At 40.7% G+C, this 20,410-nt stretch overlaps 1 protein-coding gene across 5 annotated transcripts in view; it reads left to right on the forward strand.

Moving 5' to 3' along the window:
* fam118b (family with sequence similarity 118 member B) overlaps window positions 1-14,695 on the forward strand; it is a 48,687-nt gene extending 33,992 nt beyond the window's left edge. For all 5 annotated transcript variants that reach the window (XM_072238413.1, XM_072238412.1, XM_072238411.1 and 2 more), the window contains 3 exons: window positions 366-494; window positions 3,845-4,130; window positions 14,367-14,695. In XM_072238413.1, coding sequence (XP_072094514.1) covers window positions 366-494; window positions 3,845-4,130; window positions 14,367-14,410 — 459 coding nt within the window. In that variant the 3' untranslated portion in view covers window positions 14,411-14,695. The remainder of the gene's footprint in view (window positions 1-365; window positions 495-3,844; window positions 4,131-14,366) is intronic.
* Window positions 14,696-20,410: the final 5,715 nt, after the last annotated feature.

Below are 20,410 nucleotides of genomic sequence, written 5' to 3' on the forward strand. Positions count from 1 at the left end.
AAGGGCTCCTTGAAGAAATGCAGCATCTGCACTGCTGCTTTGCTGTGCTTCACTTCAACACTTTTCTCCCAGATATTTTAAATCTTTAAAGGCAAAAGAATGGCCTTAATTCGGTGTGTTCTCCACAGTTCCCGTTGCTTTCTAAGGCTGTAATATGAGCAATACAAGGGATGTGGTTTGCAGTATAAATAAAACAAATATTAAGGAATAGACTGCAATCTGTTTCAATTAGATTAGTAGTTTTATTTTTTTAGTTTCATATTGTATTGTCCAAAAAAACGATAACGTATATGGTAATTGCAATTTATTCTGCAGAATATATTCGGAGGAACTAATCTCCACTTTTTTTTTAATGTTTGTGGTAGGTATTAGAATGGGCACAGGAAAAACGAAAGATGTGTGTTTTACATATTCATGGTGTTTATACTAATCCCAGTGGGATTGTTCTACATCCTTTGGGTTACCAGAACGTGTTGCGTAATACCGAAGTAATGGTGAGTTTTCTTTATTGCGCAAATAAAGAAGTGCGATTGGATGCTTTTTTAAAAAAAATCATAGCATACTGATTAAGCTGTTTCTTGGCTTCCACTGTTCAGTAGCTGGATCTTCGTATAAGCAATCAAACTTAGCAAGGAATTACCAATTGGCCTTTTAGTCAAGTAACGTTTTTCTCTCCAACTGTGGCAAGAAATGTCACCATCCACATCTGGGATGTTAATCTGCAGTGAACTAGTGTCATGGATTACTTTTAGCTCAGTTTATATTGTTGAAAGACGAATCTTCAATTTATAGCAACTTCATAGTTACAGATATACTATGTAGTGAGTCAAAGCAGTGTGAGATTTCAAGGTGGAAGCATAATTCTGTTAAAAGTCTTGATCCAGACAATTAAACAAACAATTTTAACATAACATTCCAATGGATATGGAGCAGGAGGTCAAATGGATGAGTACTTTGTTTTTCATGTCCTTTTCCCAATAATTTCATACAGCCACATGAACTATATTAAAGGTAAAATTTGCTGATGTAGCAACCTAGCAAGTTGCTGTTCTTGCTGTGGAATAGATATGATGCAGCATAAATTGGGCACATATCCCTTGGAGATAGTTGGAATTATAGCATTAAATTTATAATATTAATTAAATGGCAGTCTTAATTGGGAGGTAGTTTTTTTTTCCTTGCTTCTTCCAGCTGTGCTTTAGAGGCAATCAGATAATTCAGAACAATACTACAATGCAAAAGATATCCTAAATTGTTGTGATGCTGCTGTTTAGATCCATCAAATTGTCCCATCTGCTTTTTCAGATGAACACGCAGCATATTTGTGACACTATGTGAAAAATGGGTGATGTCCCAGTAAGTAGGCTAATATTTCTCTCTCAACCTTTTCAGAGCTATGATCAAGCATTACATAAAAGAATATAATTACGGTCAAGTGTATATGATGTCAGAAGAGACCAGATTGAATAGCAAGCTGTATAGAGAGTGGGAGATGAGGGTGGTTACTCAGATTGACAGAAGTTGGGAAGTAGAGTTCTGCAGATATTAGTGCTAGGGTGTCTGTTGTTCTGTTATATCCAATTTAACAATTTGGCCAGAATTTGAAATATAATTTCAATATTTCCAGAACCCATCCAATTTGGGATGTAGCTTGAATAAAGAAAACCTGACCAATAGGTAAATAAGATGAACTTGTTCACCTAAAAAGTATTAAGAATATGTAAAACAGAGCTATTAAGGTAAATAATATATGTCCATTTAAATGGAAGTTAGAAAACTACATTAGGAAGAAAAATACAGTTACTGCTGAGTTAGGTGCAGAATAGTAGGGAAAGATGTGTTAAGTGTAGTCAGCTGGGCCCAGTAACCTGTTTATGTTGCAGACATGTAGCAATTCTTTTTGATAGTTTGATTTACCATTTGAAACCAGCAATTCATATACAAAATTCAATTCATCCTGAAACAGAAGTGGAAGAATCATCTGATCTCTGAAGGATATTCATATGCAACATAAATGTATATTGTACTCTGTCATCAACAGGTTCTTTCAGCATTGAGGAGAAAATCTCCACTGGTAAATGTAAACTTGAAATGAAGTAAAAGTATTATGACTAACTATTTGGTTGTGCAGATTATAATTAATTTTAATGTAATATCGTAGGAGGAAGAGTGCGGGGAGGGGGAGAAAAGCTTTTTTAATCTTGATTATTATGCAGTGATTCCCATGGGGGAAAAAAGTTTTGAGTGCATATCAGTTGAGAACAGATTTTTGTCCACCCTCTAAGGTGCTTGTTAGTAATTTGTCTCAAAATAGCCCACTATTGTTATTAGCTAAAGGCCACTTGGACAATGATCTTCTGCATCCAAGTTCCAGTAAGAACCAGAGCCTTAAGGAAAGATGGGCAAAATATCAAATTAATTTTGCTTTTATAGAACATGGAACAGTGCTGCACAGGAACAGCTCATGATATTGTGTCAAACTAATTAAATTAGTAATCAAATGCCTAATTAAACTAATTATTTTTTGCCTACATGAAGTACATATTCCTCCATTTAGCACGTTCATGTGCCTGCCTAAGAGCCTCTTAAATGCCTCTATTTGCTTCCACTACCACTCCTGGCAGAGGATTTCAGGCATCCATTACCCTGTGTAATAAACTTGCCCCACCTACCTTCTTTGAATGTTCCCCTTCTCATTTTAAATTCATACCCTCAAAAACAGTGGACTCTGGTTAATTGGGATGCATCGGGACCAGTAGATTTTGGCCCAATTAAGTGGATGTCCTAATCAGCCAAAATTTCGTGGAAATAGTTAAAAAGGTATTTTTAAAAAAAGACAAACTGCCTTTTAACTGAGTAATAAATTATGTATTTAAATGAAATATAGAACAAATTAGAACTATCACTACTACTACAGTACTATATAACTATATTAGTTCCTAATAGTTATCAACAGAGGAATTCATCCAGTGTACCCATTCTTTGAATTGACTGTAAATGAACAAAATCAGCGCAGACACCTGGTGTAGATAATGGACTTCCTTCATACAATGCTCTCAATAATTACATCCTCCAAATCTTCATTTTCATTATAACATGCAAGATGACTATCGATACTTTCAAATTCTTTGTAGTTCTTAAATTTGTTGAAGTAGTGAAATTGTTTCGTTTTCATTCTGGGCTGTTTCTGGCATCTCCAAGCCTGAATGCTTGAAACCGCAATGAGCAAAGCGGTTCTAAGTTGTCCTGATAGAGGGTCTTGGCACAAAACATTGATTGTGTACTCTTTTCTCTAGGTATTGCCTGACCTGCTGAGTTTCTCCAGCATTTTGTGTGTGTGGCTTGGATTTCCAGTATCCGCAGATTTTCTCGTGTCTGAATTGTCTTACTGCTTATTTCTCACCCACTGTCCGTGACAAAAATCGCTGATTTGTGAACACAGCACACACAGCTGATGCTATTTAAAAACTGTTCACTCTAAGCATGGTGTACTGTCTCATGGCCACACAAGTGCACACATCTTAGACTAGTTAGAAACTGTTCAGCAACAGTCTTCTGCTCCAATTAAGCGGCATAATGTCCCGGCTATTTTCTCAATTATGTTTTGTTCTTTAAGAGTTGTCCCAAAATAAGCAGCTGCCCCAGTTAACCAATGTCCCAATTAACCAGAATCCACTGTATTAGATATTTCAACTCTATCATACCTCTCATAATCTTGTAAACTTCTATGAGGTTTCCCATTAACCTCTGCCACATCAATACACATTAACTTCTGTACATGGACATTATTTTTTACAGCACAGGATTTGTGCTCTTGTTAATATTTATGTGTTTGATTGTTCAGAAAGAAATTCAGAAGCTGTATGAAAATAAAGCCTTTGTCTTCCTTGGCTGTGGACGAACGGTTGAGGACACAACATTCCAGTCACTCTTTCTAGAAGCAGTAAGAAATAAGTCAGATCTGGAGCACTTCATGCTGGTGTGCAGAGATAATGCGGATGAGTTTAAAAAGCTTCGTGAAAATATGCTAGACAAAGGTATTAAGGTGATCTCTTACGGGGATAACTACTGTGATCTCCCAGAATACTTTGAACGGCTGGCTAATGTCATCTGTCATAGTGGAAATCAAGGTATGCTGTCAGGGAAGAATGAATTCAACCACGTTCTAAAAAATAGTCACATGGATTGATGTTTGCTGCTGTAATAAGGCTGTGACATTTTTCAAGAAATATGTTCCGTTTCAAGATGGGTTAATTTGGAAGAACTAGCTGCTGTTTCTTATTGTTTAATTAATGTGCTGAAACTGAATATTAGACAAACTTAAGTTTAGAAGAATACTAGCGAATTCATTGTGAGGAACACATAATGCCCCATTGCCTAAAAAAATGGATAAGTTATACCAAAACGCTACAGTCAGGGTAAAAGTAATCAAAAGGCTAATAAACATTGACAAAGTGCTACATTATTTGTCTGTTGCACAAGAAATAGAATTAACAGTCGGTTAATCTGTCCCTCATGTTTGCTCTGCCATTCAGTGAGATCACAGCTAATCCCATTTGGCTGCATAGGTTAAAAATTAGCATCATATTTACTTCTATCATCTCCCCTAGTGTTGCATTCCAGACAGCTGCCATTCTCTGTGGAAAAACAAAAACTAAATCTTTAAACTTTCCTCCTCTCACCTTAAAGCTATGCACTCCAGTATTTGACATTTCCACTCTGGGAAATGTCTCCTATAATTTTTATATTCTTAAATCAGATTTTAATATACTTAAATCAGGTCACCTCTCGGCTTTTGCTACTCCAACATCATCTTTTAGCTAATGCTCTTTAATTCAGGCAACATGCTAGGGACCTCTTCTGCACCCTCCCCAAAGCCTCTACATCCTCCCTGTAATGCGGTGACCAAAACTACACAGAACACTCCCAAGCGTAACCTAACCAAAGCTTTATTCAGCGGCAACATGAGTTCCCGACTTTTATATTCCAACATCTCAAACAATGAAGGCAAGTATGCTACATACCTCCTTTACCATGTTGCCTTTATTGACTTGTTTTGCTATTTTCAGGGTGGAATAGATGCTATGGGTTGTGGGGTGGAAATATGACTCTACCAAAGGAGGTGTAAGATGCTCTTTCCCTCCGCTAGCCTGCAGGTCACCTTTGGGCAAGATGTAGCACCTGCTCAACTATGGGAGCAGGTGGTGGATGGTTGTATGACCATTGACACCAGGCAGACAATCTTTGAAGTGTATTGATAATGGCTGTGGTCACCTGTCTTGTAAAGACACTGCCCAGAAGACGACAAATAGCAAACCACTGGGGTAGAAAAATTTGCCAAGAATAATCATGCTCAAGACCATGGTCCTCCACATCGTACAGCACAGCACATAATGATGATAGATGGGTACCCCAGAATTCCTAGTTCAGTGTTCTTAATGACCCTTCCATTTCTGGTATACTTTCTTCTTAGTACAGCATCTTATACTTGTGCAAATTAAGTTTTATCTGCCATTTCTCTGCCCATGTTTCCTTTTGTATCCACTGATTCTTTTGCCAACCTTCCTCATTATCCCCACTTTGTGAAGTTTTGTGTCATCACAAATTTGCTAATCATTTTTGTCCAAACCGAGGTTAGTGTTCCCTAAGGAAAGTCAGAATACCCTCTCTCTTCTATTAACAAGCCAATTTTGAATCAGATTGCCAAGTGTCTATGGAACCCATGTGTCTTAGTCTTCTGGATCAGGACCCATGAGAGGCAATGTTGGAAGGTTTTATTAAAACTTATGCATACATCATCCACTGCCCTACCCTCATCAGTTGTCTTTGTCGCCATCTCAAAAACACCTCAGTTAAGTTTGGAAGATAAGACCTCCCTGAACAAAGCCATACTGACTATCACAAATAAGTCTATGTTTTTCCAGATATAGGTAGATTCTATTCCGAAGAATCCTCCAGTAATGTCCCTATCACTGGTGTAAGGCTCACCAGCCCGTAATTCCTGATTTGCTTCTATTGCCATTCTCAAGCAGAGGAACAGCATTGGTTATCCTCCACTCCCCTGAGACAATATCCATGGCAGAAGAGAATATAATTTTTCTTTTAAGACCACTGCAATCTCCTCTTGCCTCAATAACCATCAGATGGATAGTTCCCATCAAGCCCTGGAGAGTTACAGTCCCTTGGGAAAGTATTCAGCCTCCACAACTATTTTCACATTTTACTGTCTCATTTTCTAAATTTAAAATACATTGAAGTAGGATTTTTGACCTAATCTACAAAACATTGTGCATCATATCTAATCAAAAGAATGTCAAAACCTGTCAACGTTTTACTAAAAATTAAAAACCAAAATTGTTAGGCTGATGAAGTATTTATCCCCTTTGTAATTACTATGCTAACTTTCTTCAGGTGCAATACTGTATATACCTTACCAACTCACCAAATTTGTTGATGTAAAAAACTGGAGGATCACTTGAATAAATACCTCCTCTCTCTGTAAGGTCCAACATTATAGTAAATTTTTAACAGACCAAACCAAAATGATGATAGAAGAGCATTCAAGGCAAGTCAGGGAAATGATAACAGAGAAGCACAGATCTGGGGAAGGGTACAGGATCGTCTTAAAGGCGCTGAACATACCTCAGAGCTCAGTGCAGTGCATTGCGAAAAAGTAGAAAAAATATGAAACCACAGCCACACTGCCCAGGTGTGAAATCAGGAGGGCTAAAAGAAGACATGAGGTTGCCTTGGCAGTCAATGTGAAGGATAATCCAAAGAGCTTTTACAAGTATATTAAGAGCCAAAGGATTGTAAGGGATAAAATTGGTCCTCTTGAAGATCAGAGTGGTCAGCTTTGTGCGGAACCAAAGGAAATGGGGGAGATCTTAAATAGGTTTTTTGCATCTGTATTTACTAAGGAAGCTGCCATGAAATCTATGGAATTGAGGGAATCAAGTGGTGTGACCATGGAAACTGTACAGATTGAAAAGGAGGAGGTGCTTGCTGTCTTGAGGAAAATTAAAGTGGATAAATCCCTGGGACCTGACAGAGTGTTCCCTCGGACCTTGAAGGAGACTAGTGTTGAAATTGCGGGGGCCCTGGCAGAAATATTTAAAATGTCGCTGTCTACGAGTGAAGTGCCGGAGGATTGGAGAGTGGCTCATGTTGATCCGTTGTTTAAAAAAGGATCGAAAAGTAATCCGGGAAATTATAGGCCGGTGAGTTTAACGGCAGTAGTAGGTAAGTTATTGGAGGGAGTACTAAGAGACAGAACCTACAAGCATTTGGATAGACAGGGACTTATTAGGGAGAGTCAACATGGCTTTGTGCGTGGTAGGTCATGTTTGACCAATCTGTTGGAGTTTTTCGAGGAGGTTACCAGGAAAGTGGATGAAGGGAAGGCAGTGGATATTGTCTACATGGACTTCAGTAAGGCCTTTGACAAGGTCCCACATGGGAGGTTAGTTCGGAAAATTCAGTCGCTAGGTATACATGGAGAGGTGGTAAATTGGATTATAGACATTGGCTCGATGGAAGAAACCAGAGAGTGGTGGTAGAGAATTGCTTCTCTGAGTGGAGGCCTGTGACTAGTGGTGTGCCACAGGGATCAGTGCTGGGTCCGTTGTTATTCGTCATCTATATCAATGATCTGGATGATAATGTGGTAAATTGGATCAGCAAGTTTGCTGATGATACAAAGATTGGAGGTGTAGTAGACAGTGAGGAAGGTTTTCAGAGCCTGCAGAGGGATTTGGACCAGCTGGAAAAATGGGCTGAAAAATGGCAGATGGAGTTTAATACTGACAAGTGTGAGGTATTGCACGTTGGAAGGACAAACCAACATAGAACATACAGGGTTAATGGTAAGGCACTGAGGAGTGCAATGGAACAGAGGGATCTGGGAATACAGATACAAAATTCCCTAAAAGTGTCGTCACAGGTAGATAAGGTCGTAAAGAGAGCTTTTGGTACATTGGCCTTTATTAATCGAAGTATTGAGTATAAGAGCTGGAACATTATGATGAGGTTGTATAAGGCATTGGTGAGACCGAATCTGGAGTATTGTGTTCAGTTTTGGTCACCAAATTACAGGAAGGATATAAATAAGGTTGAAAGAGTGCAGGGAAGGTTTACAAGGATGTTACCGGGACTTGAGAAACTCAGTTACAGAGAAAGGTTGAATAGGTTAGGACTTTATTCCCTGGAGCGTAGAAGAATGAGGGGAGATTTGATAGAGGTATATAAAATTATGATGGGTATAGATGGAGTGAATGTAAGCAGGCTTTTTCCACTGAGGCAAGGGGAGAAAAAAACCAGAGGACATGGGTTAAGGATGAGGGGGGAAAAGTTTAAAGAGAACATTAGGGGGGGCTTCTTCACACAGAGAGTGGTGGGAGTATGGAATGAGCTGCCAGACGAGGTGGTAGATGCGGGTTCTTTTTTAACATTTAAGAATAAATTGGAAAGATACATGGATGGGAGGTGTATGGAGGGATATGGTCCGTGTGCAGGTCAGTGGGACTAGGCAGAAAATGGTTCGGCACAGCCAAGAAGGGCCAAAGGGCCTGTTTCTGTGCTGTAGTTTCTATGGTCAGTCTTCCCCACTGATTTTAGTCATCGGAGAAGAATGGCACTTGTAAGAGAGGCTACTGATGCAAACTCACTCTGTGAGCTGCAGAAGTCAGTGGCTGTCACTAGAAATGAAGGTCATGGTTCCACAAACTCTAAGACCTTGCATAAAAAAAGGTACTTAAAGAACGGTGGCAGTGAAGAAGCCCTGGCTTAAAAAAAGCATATCCTTGTCTGTAAAGACTGCAATGTGTCACTGAAGATACTGTAAAGATGTGGAAGAAGCTCTTGTGGTCAGATGAGACTAAAGTGGAACTTGTTGGCATCAACACCAAGCGGTACGTGTGGTGTAAATCTAATACCGTGTATCAGCCAGGTAACACCATCCCTACTGTAAAGTATGGTGGAGGTTGCATCATGCTGTGGGGATGCTTTTTAGCGGCAGGGACTGGAAATTTGGTCAGAATTGATGAGAAGATGAATGTTGCTAAATACAGAGAGATCCTGGATAAAAACCTGCTAGCCTCTGCCAGAAAGCTTAAACTGGGGAGGAGGTTGGTCTTTCAGCAGGACAGCAACTCAAAGCATACCACCAAAGTGGCTTCAAATGAGGAAAATTGACGTCCCGGATTGGCCCAGTCAGAGTCCTGACCTTAACACAACCGGACGTCTCTGGCAAGACCACAAGACCACCGCTGCTCCCCAACTAGTTTGAGCAATTTTGCAAGGAGGAATGGGCAAATCTGGCTCCATCACATTGTGCAAAGCTAATAGAGACTTATCCAAAAAGACTACTGGCTGTAATTGCGAGAGGTAGTTCAACTAAGTACTCAGCAAAGGGGGATGAATACTTTTTTGAACTGCTGAGTTTTCAGATTTTGAATTTTTAGTTTTTCATGCTTTACAATTCTCCCTGTATTTTGGGTTCTGCTGTGAAAAAAGGAACATATGATTTACAAATAAAAATCCTCAGTTAAATTGATCAAAATCCCTGGTTGTAATACTCATTTATGTGAACAGAGGGCTGGGGGCTGAATACTTCTACAAGGCGCTGTGTCAGCCTTGTTTCCTGAAAAACATGAATGAACCAGGTGGATTATTAGGACAATCTGTTAGTTTCTTGGGCATGGTTATTGCAATTAACTTTTCAATTCTGAAAAAAATTAAACTATTTGAATTTAGTCCCCAATTGCCATGGTGAGCATGAGTGAATGCCGCAGTACATTATTATATTTTGGAAGGAACCTTTAGGCTAGTATCGGTAAAGGAAACTATTGGCTTGTTTATGTTTTATCGATATAGAACCTTTCCAATTCTCAGCTCTGGGAGCATCCAACATTGACACCACATAGTCAACTTTTTATGAGTCAGTTGCAAAATGTATTGATAATTGCAATGTGCAGAAAAAAAAAATAAACAAAAATCTGAAGATGTTTCACTTTGTCATTAAAGAACCTTTGACAAGCTAGAAACTTGACCAGTTTTGACTTTGGGATTGACTCTGTCCTTGGCTATCTGAATTTAATTGTTAAATATTTCTGAATTTTAAACAATTAAAAATCTTTTGGACAGTTACCAAAGCTAAAGAAAGAGCTAGCTAACTTTGGGGTGGGAGGGGTGGTGTCTGTGTGCTTCTGGTCAGCAAGGCATCTGGACTAGATTAGGCCACACTCACAGTTGGTAGGTGGCTGCTGTGGCCAACAGTCCTTGCCAGTATAATGTGGCCCATAAGGTGTATTCTCCTGAAGTTTAAAACCTACACTCTGTAAAAACTTCCTAGAAAAATGTAGCAATCCCACTAAGGTCTGAGAGTTTTTGTACCTATATGAATGTAATACAGTGCCTTGTAAAAGTATTCAGCCCCCAACCCTTTGTTCACATAAATGAGTATTACAAGCAGGTATTTTGATCAGTTTAACTGAGAAATTTTTCACGGTAGAGCCCAAAATACAGGGAAAATTGTAAAGCTGAAAGCTAAAAATTCAAAAGCTGAAATGTCAACAGTTCAAAATTCCCCTGTCCCCCACTCAGTACTTAGTTGAACCACCTGTCGCAGCTACCGTCAGTGGTGTTTTAGATAAGTCTTTATTAGCTTTACACAATGTGATGGAGCAAGATTTGCAAATTCCTCCTTGCAAAATTGCTCGAGCTGTGCCACGTTGGTTGTGGAGTGTTTGTGGTCTTGCAGTCTTGCCAGAGATGTTCGATAGTGTTAATGTCAGGATTCTGGGTCACTCAAGGACATCAATTTTCTTCGCTTGAGCCATTCCATGTTTGCTCTGGCAGTATGCTTGTAGCCATTGTCCTGCTGAAAGACGAGCTCTCTCCCTAGTTTAAGATTTCTGACAGAGGCCAGCAGGTTTTTATCCAGGATCTCTCTCTGTATTTAGCAGTATTCATCTTCCCATCAATCCTGACCAAATTTCCAGTCCCTGCTGCTTAAAAGAATCCCCATACTTGATGCTACCTTTACAATAGAGATAATGTTATCTAGCTGATGCACAGTATCAGATTTACGCTACACGTACCACTTCGTGTTGAGGCCAAGGAGCTCCACTTTAGTCATCTGCCCTTCTTCTACATCTTTACAGTATCTTCTTAGTGGCGCATTACAAAATCTTTATGAGCAAGGATATGTTTTTTTTTGCCAGGGCTTTTTCCTTGCCACTCTTCTATAAATACCCTTTTTGTGTGAGGCCTTAGAGATTGTGGAGCCATGATCTTCATATCCACTTGCAGCCACATTAGCCTCTTTTACAAGTGCCATTCTTCTCTGGTGGCTAAGTTTAGATAGGTGACCTGTGTGGCTGTGGTTTCATATTTTTTCCACAATGGACTGCACTGAGCTCTGAGGTATGCTTAGTGCCTTTGAGATCGTCTTGTACCCTTCTCCAGATTTGTGCTTCATATTATCATTTCCATAACTTGCCTTGAATGCTCTGTTGTCTTAATTTTGGTTTGGTCTGTTGAAAATCTACCATACTCTTGGACCTTACAGAGAGAGGGGTATTTATTCTTATAAATTCATTGAAAACAGGTGATCCTCCAAATTTCTACATCAACAAATTGGGTGAGTTGGTACGGTAATATACAGTATTGCACTGAGGAAAGTTAGTGTAGGAATTACAAAAGTGGTGAATACTTTTTCAACCTCTTAATTTTGGTTTTAATTTTCAGTAAAATGTGCTGTAATTATTGCATGGTTATATGGTTAAAATGTTGACAGGCTTTGGAATTTTTCTTTTGATTTGACGTGATGCACAATGTTTTGTAGATTAGCTCAAAAATTCTACTTCAATATATTTTAAGTTTAGAAAATGAGAGTAAAATGTGAAAATAGTTGTGGCGGCTGAATACTGTTTCAAGGCACTGTAAATGCAGTCAATCAGGAAAACACTCCATAATTTAAGCATTCTTATTATCAGTGTTGTACTCGTCTGTGATTTGCCACTTGCTCTCAGGGTTCTAATTAATATTGGATGAAGGGTTGTGCCTTTTAAAATGGAACCTGCTTGATAACAGTTGCATTGTTTAAGCAGTGGTTGAATTAATAGTACAGAATATACAGACCGTTTGGCCCACTGAGTCTTTACCAGTTCTTTGGAGGAGAAAATTCATTCATTCCTGGTACTTTTCCTGATTTTTTTTTTGTCCTTTTAACTGTTCATCTGATTCCCTTTCAAGAGTATTGCACTACTTTAAAACTACTCATGTTAAATTCTGACTTCTCATTTTTATCTCCATATTGTCTCAACCTCTTTCACAAGTCATTTGGTTATGAGTTACTGAAAATAATTATTTTATAAAATCCTCTCATAATTCTAGAACTTAACAACTTCTGCTTAGCTTTTATTCTTAGTTCCAAGGGGAAAATATACATCTTGTCAGATCTATTGAAATCCCTTACTGTAACAATACATCTCTTGTACCAATACAAAAAGGCTTTCATATACTAATTTGAGGTGCCCATACCTGAACAAAGTATTCCAAATACAAGGAGTGATTTTATAAAATTATGAAGGGTTTTGGAGAGGGTGAAGGCAAAATCTTTTTCCCAGGACTGGGGACTCAAGAACTGGGGGCCATAGGTTAAAGGTGAGAGGTTAAAGATTTAATAGGCAACCAAGGGGCAATGTTTTCACCCAGAGGTGTCAGTATATGGAATGACCTGCTAGAGGAAGTGGTTAAGGCAAGTACATTAACAACATTAGAAGAATTCTTGAACAGATATGTGGATAGGAAAAATTTAGAGGGATATGGGCCAAACACAAGCAAATAGGACTAGCTTAGATTGTAAATCTTGGTTAGCATGGATCAGTTGGGTTGATGGGCTTGTTTTAATGCTGTACGACTCTGTTACTGGGACTAAGTGGTCATTTATATATCTTTAACTACTTGGCTTGTTTTAGTCTCCATACAAACCCTAGCATTCGTTTGCTTTATTATATTTCATAAATGTCACCCTAAAAATGTTCAGAAACTCCTTTAGTGTGTGTTCTTGCACTCCTTTAAAATTGCTCACTCTTCCTTGCAAATAACATTCTGTATTTAATTTGATCTGCCACGTTTATCCTCTAGACCAACTTATCCGTCATATTGAAATCTGTTACCATCGCCCTCATTAATAATTATATTTCATGTTGTTTGCAAAGTACAGAAGTATGTCCAAAATACTTGTAAAGCCCACAGGCTGTGAATGTGAAACCCTAAGATCGATGTCCTAACCACCTATGCAAGTTTTTCAGCCACTCAGGCAGCACCTCTGGAAAGAGAAAGTTAAATATTTTCCATTAATGGATTGGGAGAGGAACTGATAGGACAAATGGAATTCCATGTCCCATTCCCATTCTGATATGTCTATCCATGGCCTCCTCTACTGTCAAGATGAAGCCACACTCAGGTTGGAGGAACAACACCTTATATTCCGTCTGGATAGCCTCCAACCTGATGGCATAAACATCGACTTCTCTAACTTCCGCTAATGCCCCACCTCCCCCTCGTACCCCATCTGTTACTTATTTTTATGCACACATTCTTTCTCTCTCTCTCCTTTTTCTCCCTCTGTCCCTCTCACTATACCCTTGCCCATCCTCTGGGTTTTCCCCCCCTCCCCCTTTTCCTTCTCCCTGGGCCTCCTGTCCCATGATCTTCTCATATCCCCTTTGCCAATCACCTGTCCAGCTCTTGGCTCCATCCCTCCCCCTCCTGTCTTCTCCTATCATTTTGGATCTCCCCATATCTCCCCCCTCCCACTCTCAACTCTCTTACTATCTCTTCTTTCAGTTAGTCCTGACGAAGGGTCTCGGCCTGAAACGTCGACTGTACCTCTTCCTAGAGATGCTGCCAGGCCTGCTGCATTCACCAGCATTTTTTGTGTGTGTTGCTTGAATTTCCAGCATCTGCAGATTTCCTCGTGTTTGTGGACATTTCACTTGGGTGAAATGTAAATGAAGTCATCTGATTTACAAGTTAATGAGGACAGTTAGAAAAAACACACAGAAATGCTAAAGCTGCTAAATGCAGAGCTGTATGTAGAAAAGGCTATGCTAATAGCAGAAAACAGTAATATTACAGATTAATGTCCAAGAGCAGAATGGCCAGTTCTGATACAAATGGAGGAACAAGTTACTTAAAACTGTAAAATTAATTAAAATCCACAAGGATACATCATGCCAAGACAGAAGATGAAGCACTGTTTGAGGACCTTTGCAATATGAACAAGAACTATATGTAACACCCTGCTTAAATGTATTCTGTTGGAAGTGTTTATTCACTTTTTTTTCTCTCTTGCCCAGGCCAAAGCATGGAAACAGGTGACGAAATAAAACTGGGGAAATAAGCTTTTGCTTAGCTTTATAATATAGTTGAAGCACAACGCAGTAACTGACAACCCGGAGGTCAACACTTGTTCTTACAACTAAAATGGAAAATGTATGGTTCGCAATGTTCCACTTTGGAACTGCACTAAAACACTCAATTTGAATAACACAAATTTTGATTTGAATTTATTTTTCACTCAGTAAGTTGGATTTTTTGGATGGCATCAATGAGTTCTACTAGCTGAGACAACTGCAATTCTACTGTTCATTTTGATGTAGCAATTTTGTACTGTAAGTGACTTCTGTACAGAATATTTTAATAAAAATCAATAAATAATATGACAGCTTTGGCATTTTGAAACACAGCTTGGCAAGAAACTCAACGCAATGAATGAAGGAAATTGTTTCCTGTTAAAAATCTTGATTTTATTTTGGGCAAGCACACTACCCAGAAAATATATACAAATCTATTGCATAATTCTGTGGGATAACCTGCCCCTTCCTACATGTATTTGTTCAGATCCATTCTTGGAATCTGGTTAAGTATCACTGACATATACCGTGAAATTTGTTCTGCGGTAGCAGTATAGTGTGACACATAAAAGTTATTATAAATTACAGTAAGGATTCGTAAATAAATAGTGCAAAAAGACTGCAAAAATCTCAGGTAGTTCATGGACTGTACAGAAATCTGGTGGTGGAGGGGAAGAAGCAGTTCCTAAAACAATGAGTGTGCTTCTTCAGGCTCCTGTATGGTATTGTGCTTGATGGTAGTAATGAGAAGAGGGCATGTCCTTGATGGTGAGGGTTCTTCATGATGGATGCCTCAATTGCTTTTAGAAGATGTCTTCGATGGAGGGGAGGCTAGTGCTCATGATTGAGCTGGTGTTTAAAACTCTCTGCAGCTTTTTCCAATCCTGTGCACCTCTATACCAGAGGGTGACGCAACTAGTCAGAATACTTTCCACCGTACACCTGTAGAAATTTGCTAGTTCCTTTGGTGACATATCAAGCTTCCTCAAGCTACTAATGCAATATAGCCACTGGCATACCTTCTTTGTAATTGCATTAATATGTTGGGACCAGGATAGATCCTCAGAGATGTTGACACCAGGGAACTTCAAGCTGCTCACCCTTTCCACTGCTGACCCCTTCAAAACTGTTGTGTCCCCTCCCAATTTCCTCTTCCTGAAGCCCACAATCAATTCCTTGGTATTGTGCTTGTTGAGTGCAAGGTTGTGCAACACCACTCATCCAGCTGATCTGTCTTACTCATGCAAGCCTCCCCATTACCATCAGAAATTCTGGCAACAACAGCTGTGTAATTGGCAAATTTATTGATGGTATTTGAGCTGTGACTGGCCACACAGTCATGAGTCCAGAGAGAGTAGAGCAGTGGGCGAGGCACGTATCCTTGAGGTGTGTCTGCTGAGCGTAGCAAGGAAATGTTATTTCTGATCCAGTTGCAGAGAGGGGTACAGAAGCCCGAGATCTTGAAGCTTGTTGATTGGGTACTGAAGAGATGATGGTGCTGAATGCTAAACCCAGCAGCCTGACAGGTATTGTTGTCCAAGTGGTCCAGGACTAAGTAGGGAGTTGGTGATTCTGTATCCACTGTAGACCTGTTGTGGTAATAAGGCAAACTGCAGCGGATCAGCTCTGTGCTCAGGCAGAAGTTAATTCTAGCAATGATCAACCTCAAAATACTTAATCACAATAGATGTGAGAGCTGCTGGGCAATAGTTGTTGAGGTAGCTCACTCTGCTCTTCTTGGGTAAGATTGTCGCCCTTTTGAAGCAATTTGGAACCTCTGATTGCAGCAGTGAGAGATTGAAGATGCCCTTGAACACTCCAACCAATTAGCCAGCACAGGTTTTCAGTGCCCTACCAGGTACAACATGGAGGCCGAGCACCTTGTGAATTCCACCCTCTTCAAAAAATGTTGTGATGTCAGCCTCCCAGGCATCCGCAGCGGGGCTAATGTAGATGAACTGAACACACTGATGAGGGAGAGGGAGAAGTGGAGAGTCTGTCATTGTGCCCGACGTCGATGTAGTAGTAGTACTTCGAGGCAGATATCACAAGGTCGCTGGCTGCTGCAAGGATTTGCACAGATGTAGTTTGATTCTCCTTTTTAGACCATAAGACACAGGAGCAGAATTAGGCCATCTGGCCCATCAAGTCTGCTCCATCATTCAATCATGGCTGATTCTTGTTTTAATCTCCCCCTCAACCCCAGTTCCCGGCCTTCTCCCTGCAACCTTTGATGCCATATCCAATCAAGAACCTGTCAATCTCAGCCTTAAATACACCCAACAACCTGGCCTCCACAGCTGCGTGTGGCAATACATTCCACAAATTCACCACCCTTTGGCTAAAGAAATTTCTCCACATCTTCCGCAAAGGGAAGTGCAAGAGTCAGGAGCTAGAGAGTACCCCTGTGGCTGTCCCCCTTAACAATAAGTACTCCTGTTTGAGTACCATTGAGAGGGACGGCCTACCTGGGGGAAGCAACAGTGGCCAGGCCCCTGACACAGAGTCTGGCCCTGTGGCTCAGAAGGGTAGGGAAAGGAAGAGGATGGCAGCAGTGATAGGGGACTCTATAGTTAGGGGGTAGGACAGGTGATTCTGTGGATGCAGGAAAGAAGCACGAATGGTAGTTTGCCTCCCAGGTGCCAGGGTCCAGGATGTTTCTGATTGCATCCACGATATCTTGAAGTAGGAAGGAGAACAGCCAGAGGTTGTGGTACATATTGGTACGAATGACATAAGGTAGGAAAAGGGAGGAGGTCCCGAAAACAGACTACAGGGAGTTAGGAAGGAAGTTAGTTGAGAAGTGGGACCGCAAAGGTAGTAATCTCAGGATTACTGCCTGTGCCATGTGACAGTGAGTATAATAATAGAATGAGGTGGAGGATGAATGTGTGGCTGAGGGATTGGAGCAGGGGGCAGGGATTCAGATTTCTGGATCATTGGGACCTCTTTTGGGGCAGGTGTGACCTGTACAAAAAGAACGGGGTGTACTTGAATCCCAGGGGGACCAATATCCTGACAGGGAGGTTTGCTAAGGCTACTGGGGAGAGTTTAAACTAGAATTGCTGGGGGGTGGGTACCAAACTGAAGAGGCAGTTAGCTCACAAATTGAGAAAGCTTGGAGACAGTGCAAGAGGGAGGACAGGCAGTTGATAGAGAAGTAACATGCTCAGACAAATGGTTTGAGATGTGTCTATTTTAATGTGAGGAGTATTATGAACAAAGCGGATGAGCTTAAAGCATGGATCAATACTTGGAGCTATGATGTGGCCATTACAGAGACTTGGAAGGCTCAGGGGCAAGAATGGTTACTTCGAGTGCCAGGTTTCAGATGTTTCAGAAAGGACAGGAAGGGAGGCAAAAGAGGTGGGGGCGTGGCACTGTTGATCAGAGATAGTGACACTGCTGCAGAAAAGGAGGAAGTCATGGAGGGATTGTCCACAGAGTCTCTGTGGGTGGAAGTTAGAAACAGGAAAGGGTCAATAACTCTACTCGGTGTTTTTTATAGTCCACCCAATAGTAACAGGGACATCGAGGAGTAGATAGGGAGACAGATTATGGAAAGATGTAATAATAACAGGGTTACTGTGGTGGGAGATTTTAATTTCCAAAATATTGATTGGCATCTCCCTGGAGCAGGGGTGGAGTTTGTTAAGTGTGTTCAGGAAGGTTTCTTGACACAATATGAAAATAAGCCTCCAAGAGGAGAGGCTGTACTTGATCTGGTATTGGGAAATGAACCTGGGCAGGTGTCAAATCTCTCAGTGGGAGAGCATTTTGGAGAAAGTGATCACAATTCTATCTCATTTACCATAGCATTGGAGAGGGATAAGAACAGACAAGTTCGGAAAGCGTTTAATTGGAGTAAGGGGAAATATGAGGCTATCAGGCAGGAACTTGGAAGCATAAATTGGGGACAGATGTTCTCAGGGAAACATATGGAAGAAATGTGGCAAATGTTCAGGGAATATTTGCGTGGAGTTCTGCATAGGTACATTCCAATGAGACAGGAAAAGGATGGTAAGGTACAGGAACCGTGGTGTACAAAGGCTGTTGTAAATCTAGTCAAGTAGAAGAGAAGAGCATACGAAATGTTCAAAAACTAGGTAATGATAGAGATCTAGAAGATTAAAAGGCTAGCAGGAGGGAGTTTAAGAATGAAATTAGGAGAGCCAGAAGGGGCCATGAGAAGGCCTTGGCAGACATGATTAAGGAAAACCCAAGGCATTCTACAAGTATGTGAAGAGCAAGAGGATACAACATGAGGAAATAGGACAAAGCAAGTGTGACCATGGAAAAGTGTGTCTGGAACTGGAGGAGATAGCACAGGTACTTAATGAGTACTTTGCTTCAGTATTCACGATGGAAAAGGATCTTGGTGACTGTAGGGATGACTTACAGCAGACTGAAAAGCTTGACCATGTAGATATTAAGGAAGAGGATGTGCTGGAGCTTTTGGAAAGCATCAAGTTGGATAAGTCACCAGGATCGGACGAGATGTACCCCAGGCTACTGCAGGAGGCGAGAGAGGAGATTGCTGAGCCTCTGGCGATGATCTTTGCATCATCAATGGGGACGGGAGAGGTTCCAGAGGATTGGAGGGTTGCGGATGTTCTTCCCTTATTCAAGAAAGGGAGTAGAGATAGCCCAGAAAATTATAGACCAGCGAGTCTTACTTCAGTGGTTGGTAAGTTGATGGAAAAGATCCTGAGAGGCAGGATTTATGAACATTTGGTGAGGCATAATATGATTACGAATAGTCAATAATCATATCCAGTGATCACAATATCATTAGTTTCAATATAATTATGGAGAAGGATAGGACTGGACTTAGGATTGAGAATTTTGATTGGAGAAAGGCTAACTTTGAGGAGATGCGAAAGGATTTAGAAGGAGTGGATTGGGACAAATTGGTTTATGGGAAGGATGTAATAGAGAAATGGAGGTCATTTAAAGGTGAAGTTTTGAGGGTGCAGGATCTTTATGTTAAAAACATAGAACATAGAATAGTACAGCACAGTACAGGCCCTTTGGCCCAGAATGTTGTGTCGACCCTCAGACCCTGCCTCCCATATAACCCCCCACCTTAAATTCCTCCATATACTTGTCTAGTAGTCTCTTAAACTTCGCTAGTGTATCTGCCTCCACCACTGACTCAGGCAGGGCGTTCCACACATCAACCACTCTCTGAGTAAAAAACCTTCCTCTAATATCCCCCTTGAACTTCCCACCCCTTACCTTAAAGCCATGTCCTCTTGTATTGAGCAGTGGTGCCCTGGGGAAAAGGCGCTGGCTGTCCACTCTATCTATTCCTCTTATTATCTTGTACACCTCTATCACGTCTCCTCTCATCCTCCTTCTCTCCAAAGAGTAAAGCCCTAGCTCCCTTAATCTCCGATCATAATCCATACTCTCTAAACCAGGCAGCATCCTGGTAAGCCTCCTCTGTACCCTTTCCAATGCTTCCACATCCTTCCTATAGTGAGGCGACCAGAACTGGACACAGTACTCCAAGTGTGGCCTAACCAGAGTTTTATAGAATTGCATCATTACATCGCGATTCTTAAACTCTATCCCTCGACTTATGAAAGCTAACACCCCATAAACTTTCTTAACTACCCTATCCACCTGTGAGGCAACTTTCAGGGATCTGTGGACATGTACCCCCAGATCCCTCTGCTCCTCCACACTACCAAGTATCCTGCCATTTACTTTATACTCTGCCTTGGAGTTTGTCCTTCCAAAGTGTACCACCTCACACTTCTCCAGGTTGAACTCCATCTGCCACTTCTCAGCCCACTTCTGCATCCTATCAATGTCTCTCTGCAATCTTCGACAATCCTCTACACTATCTGCAACACCACCAACCTTTGTGTCGTCTGCAAACTTGCCAACCCACCCTTCTACCCCAACATCCAGGTCGTTAATAAAAATCAGGAAAAGTAGAACAGAACAGATCCTTGTGGGACACCACTAGTCACAATCCT

The sequence above is a fragment of the Mobula birostris genome, chromosome 20 (assembly GCF_030028105.1).
Source record: "Mobula birostris isolate sMobBir1 chromosome 20, sMobBir1.hap1, whole genome shotgun sequence".
In the NCBI taxonomy this organism is placed as follows: Eukaryota; Metazoa; Chordata; class Chondrichthyes; order Myliobatiformes; family Myliobatidae; genus Mobula; species Mobula birostris.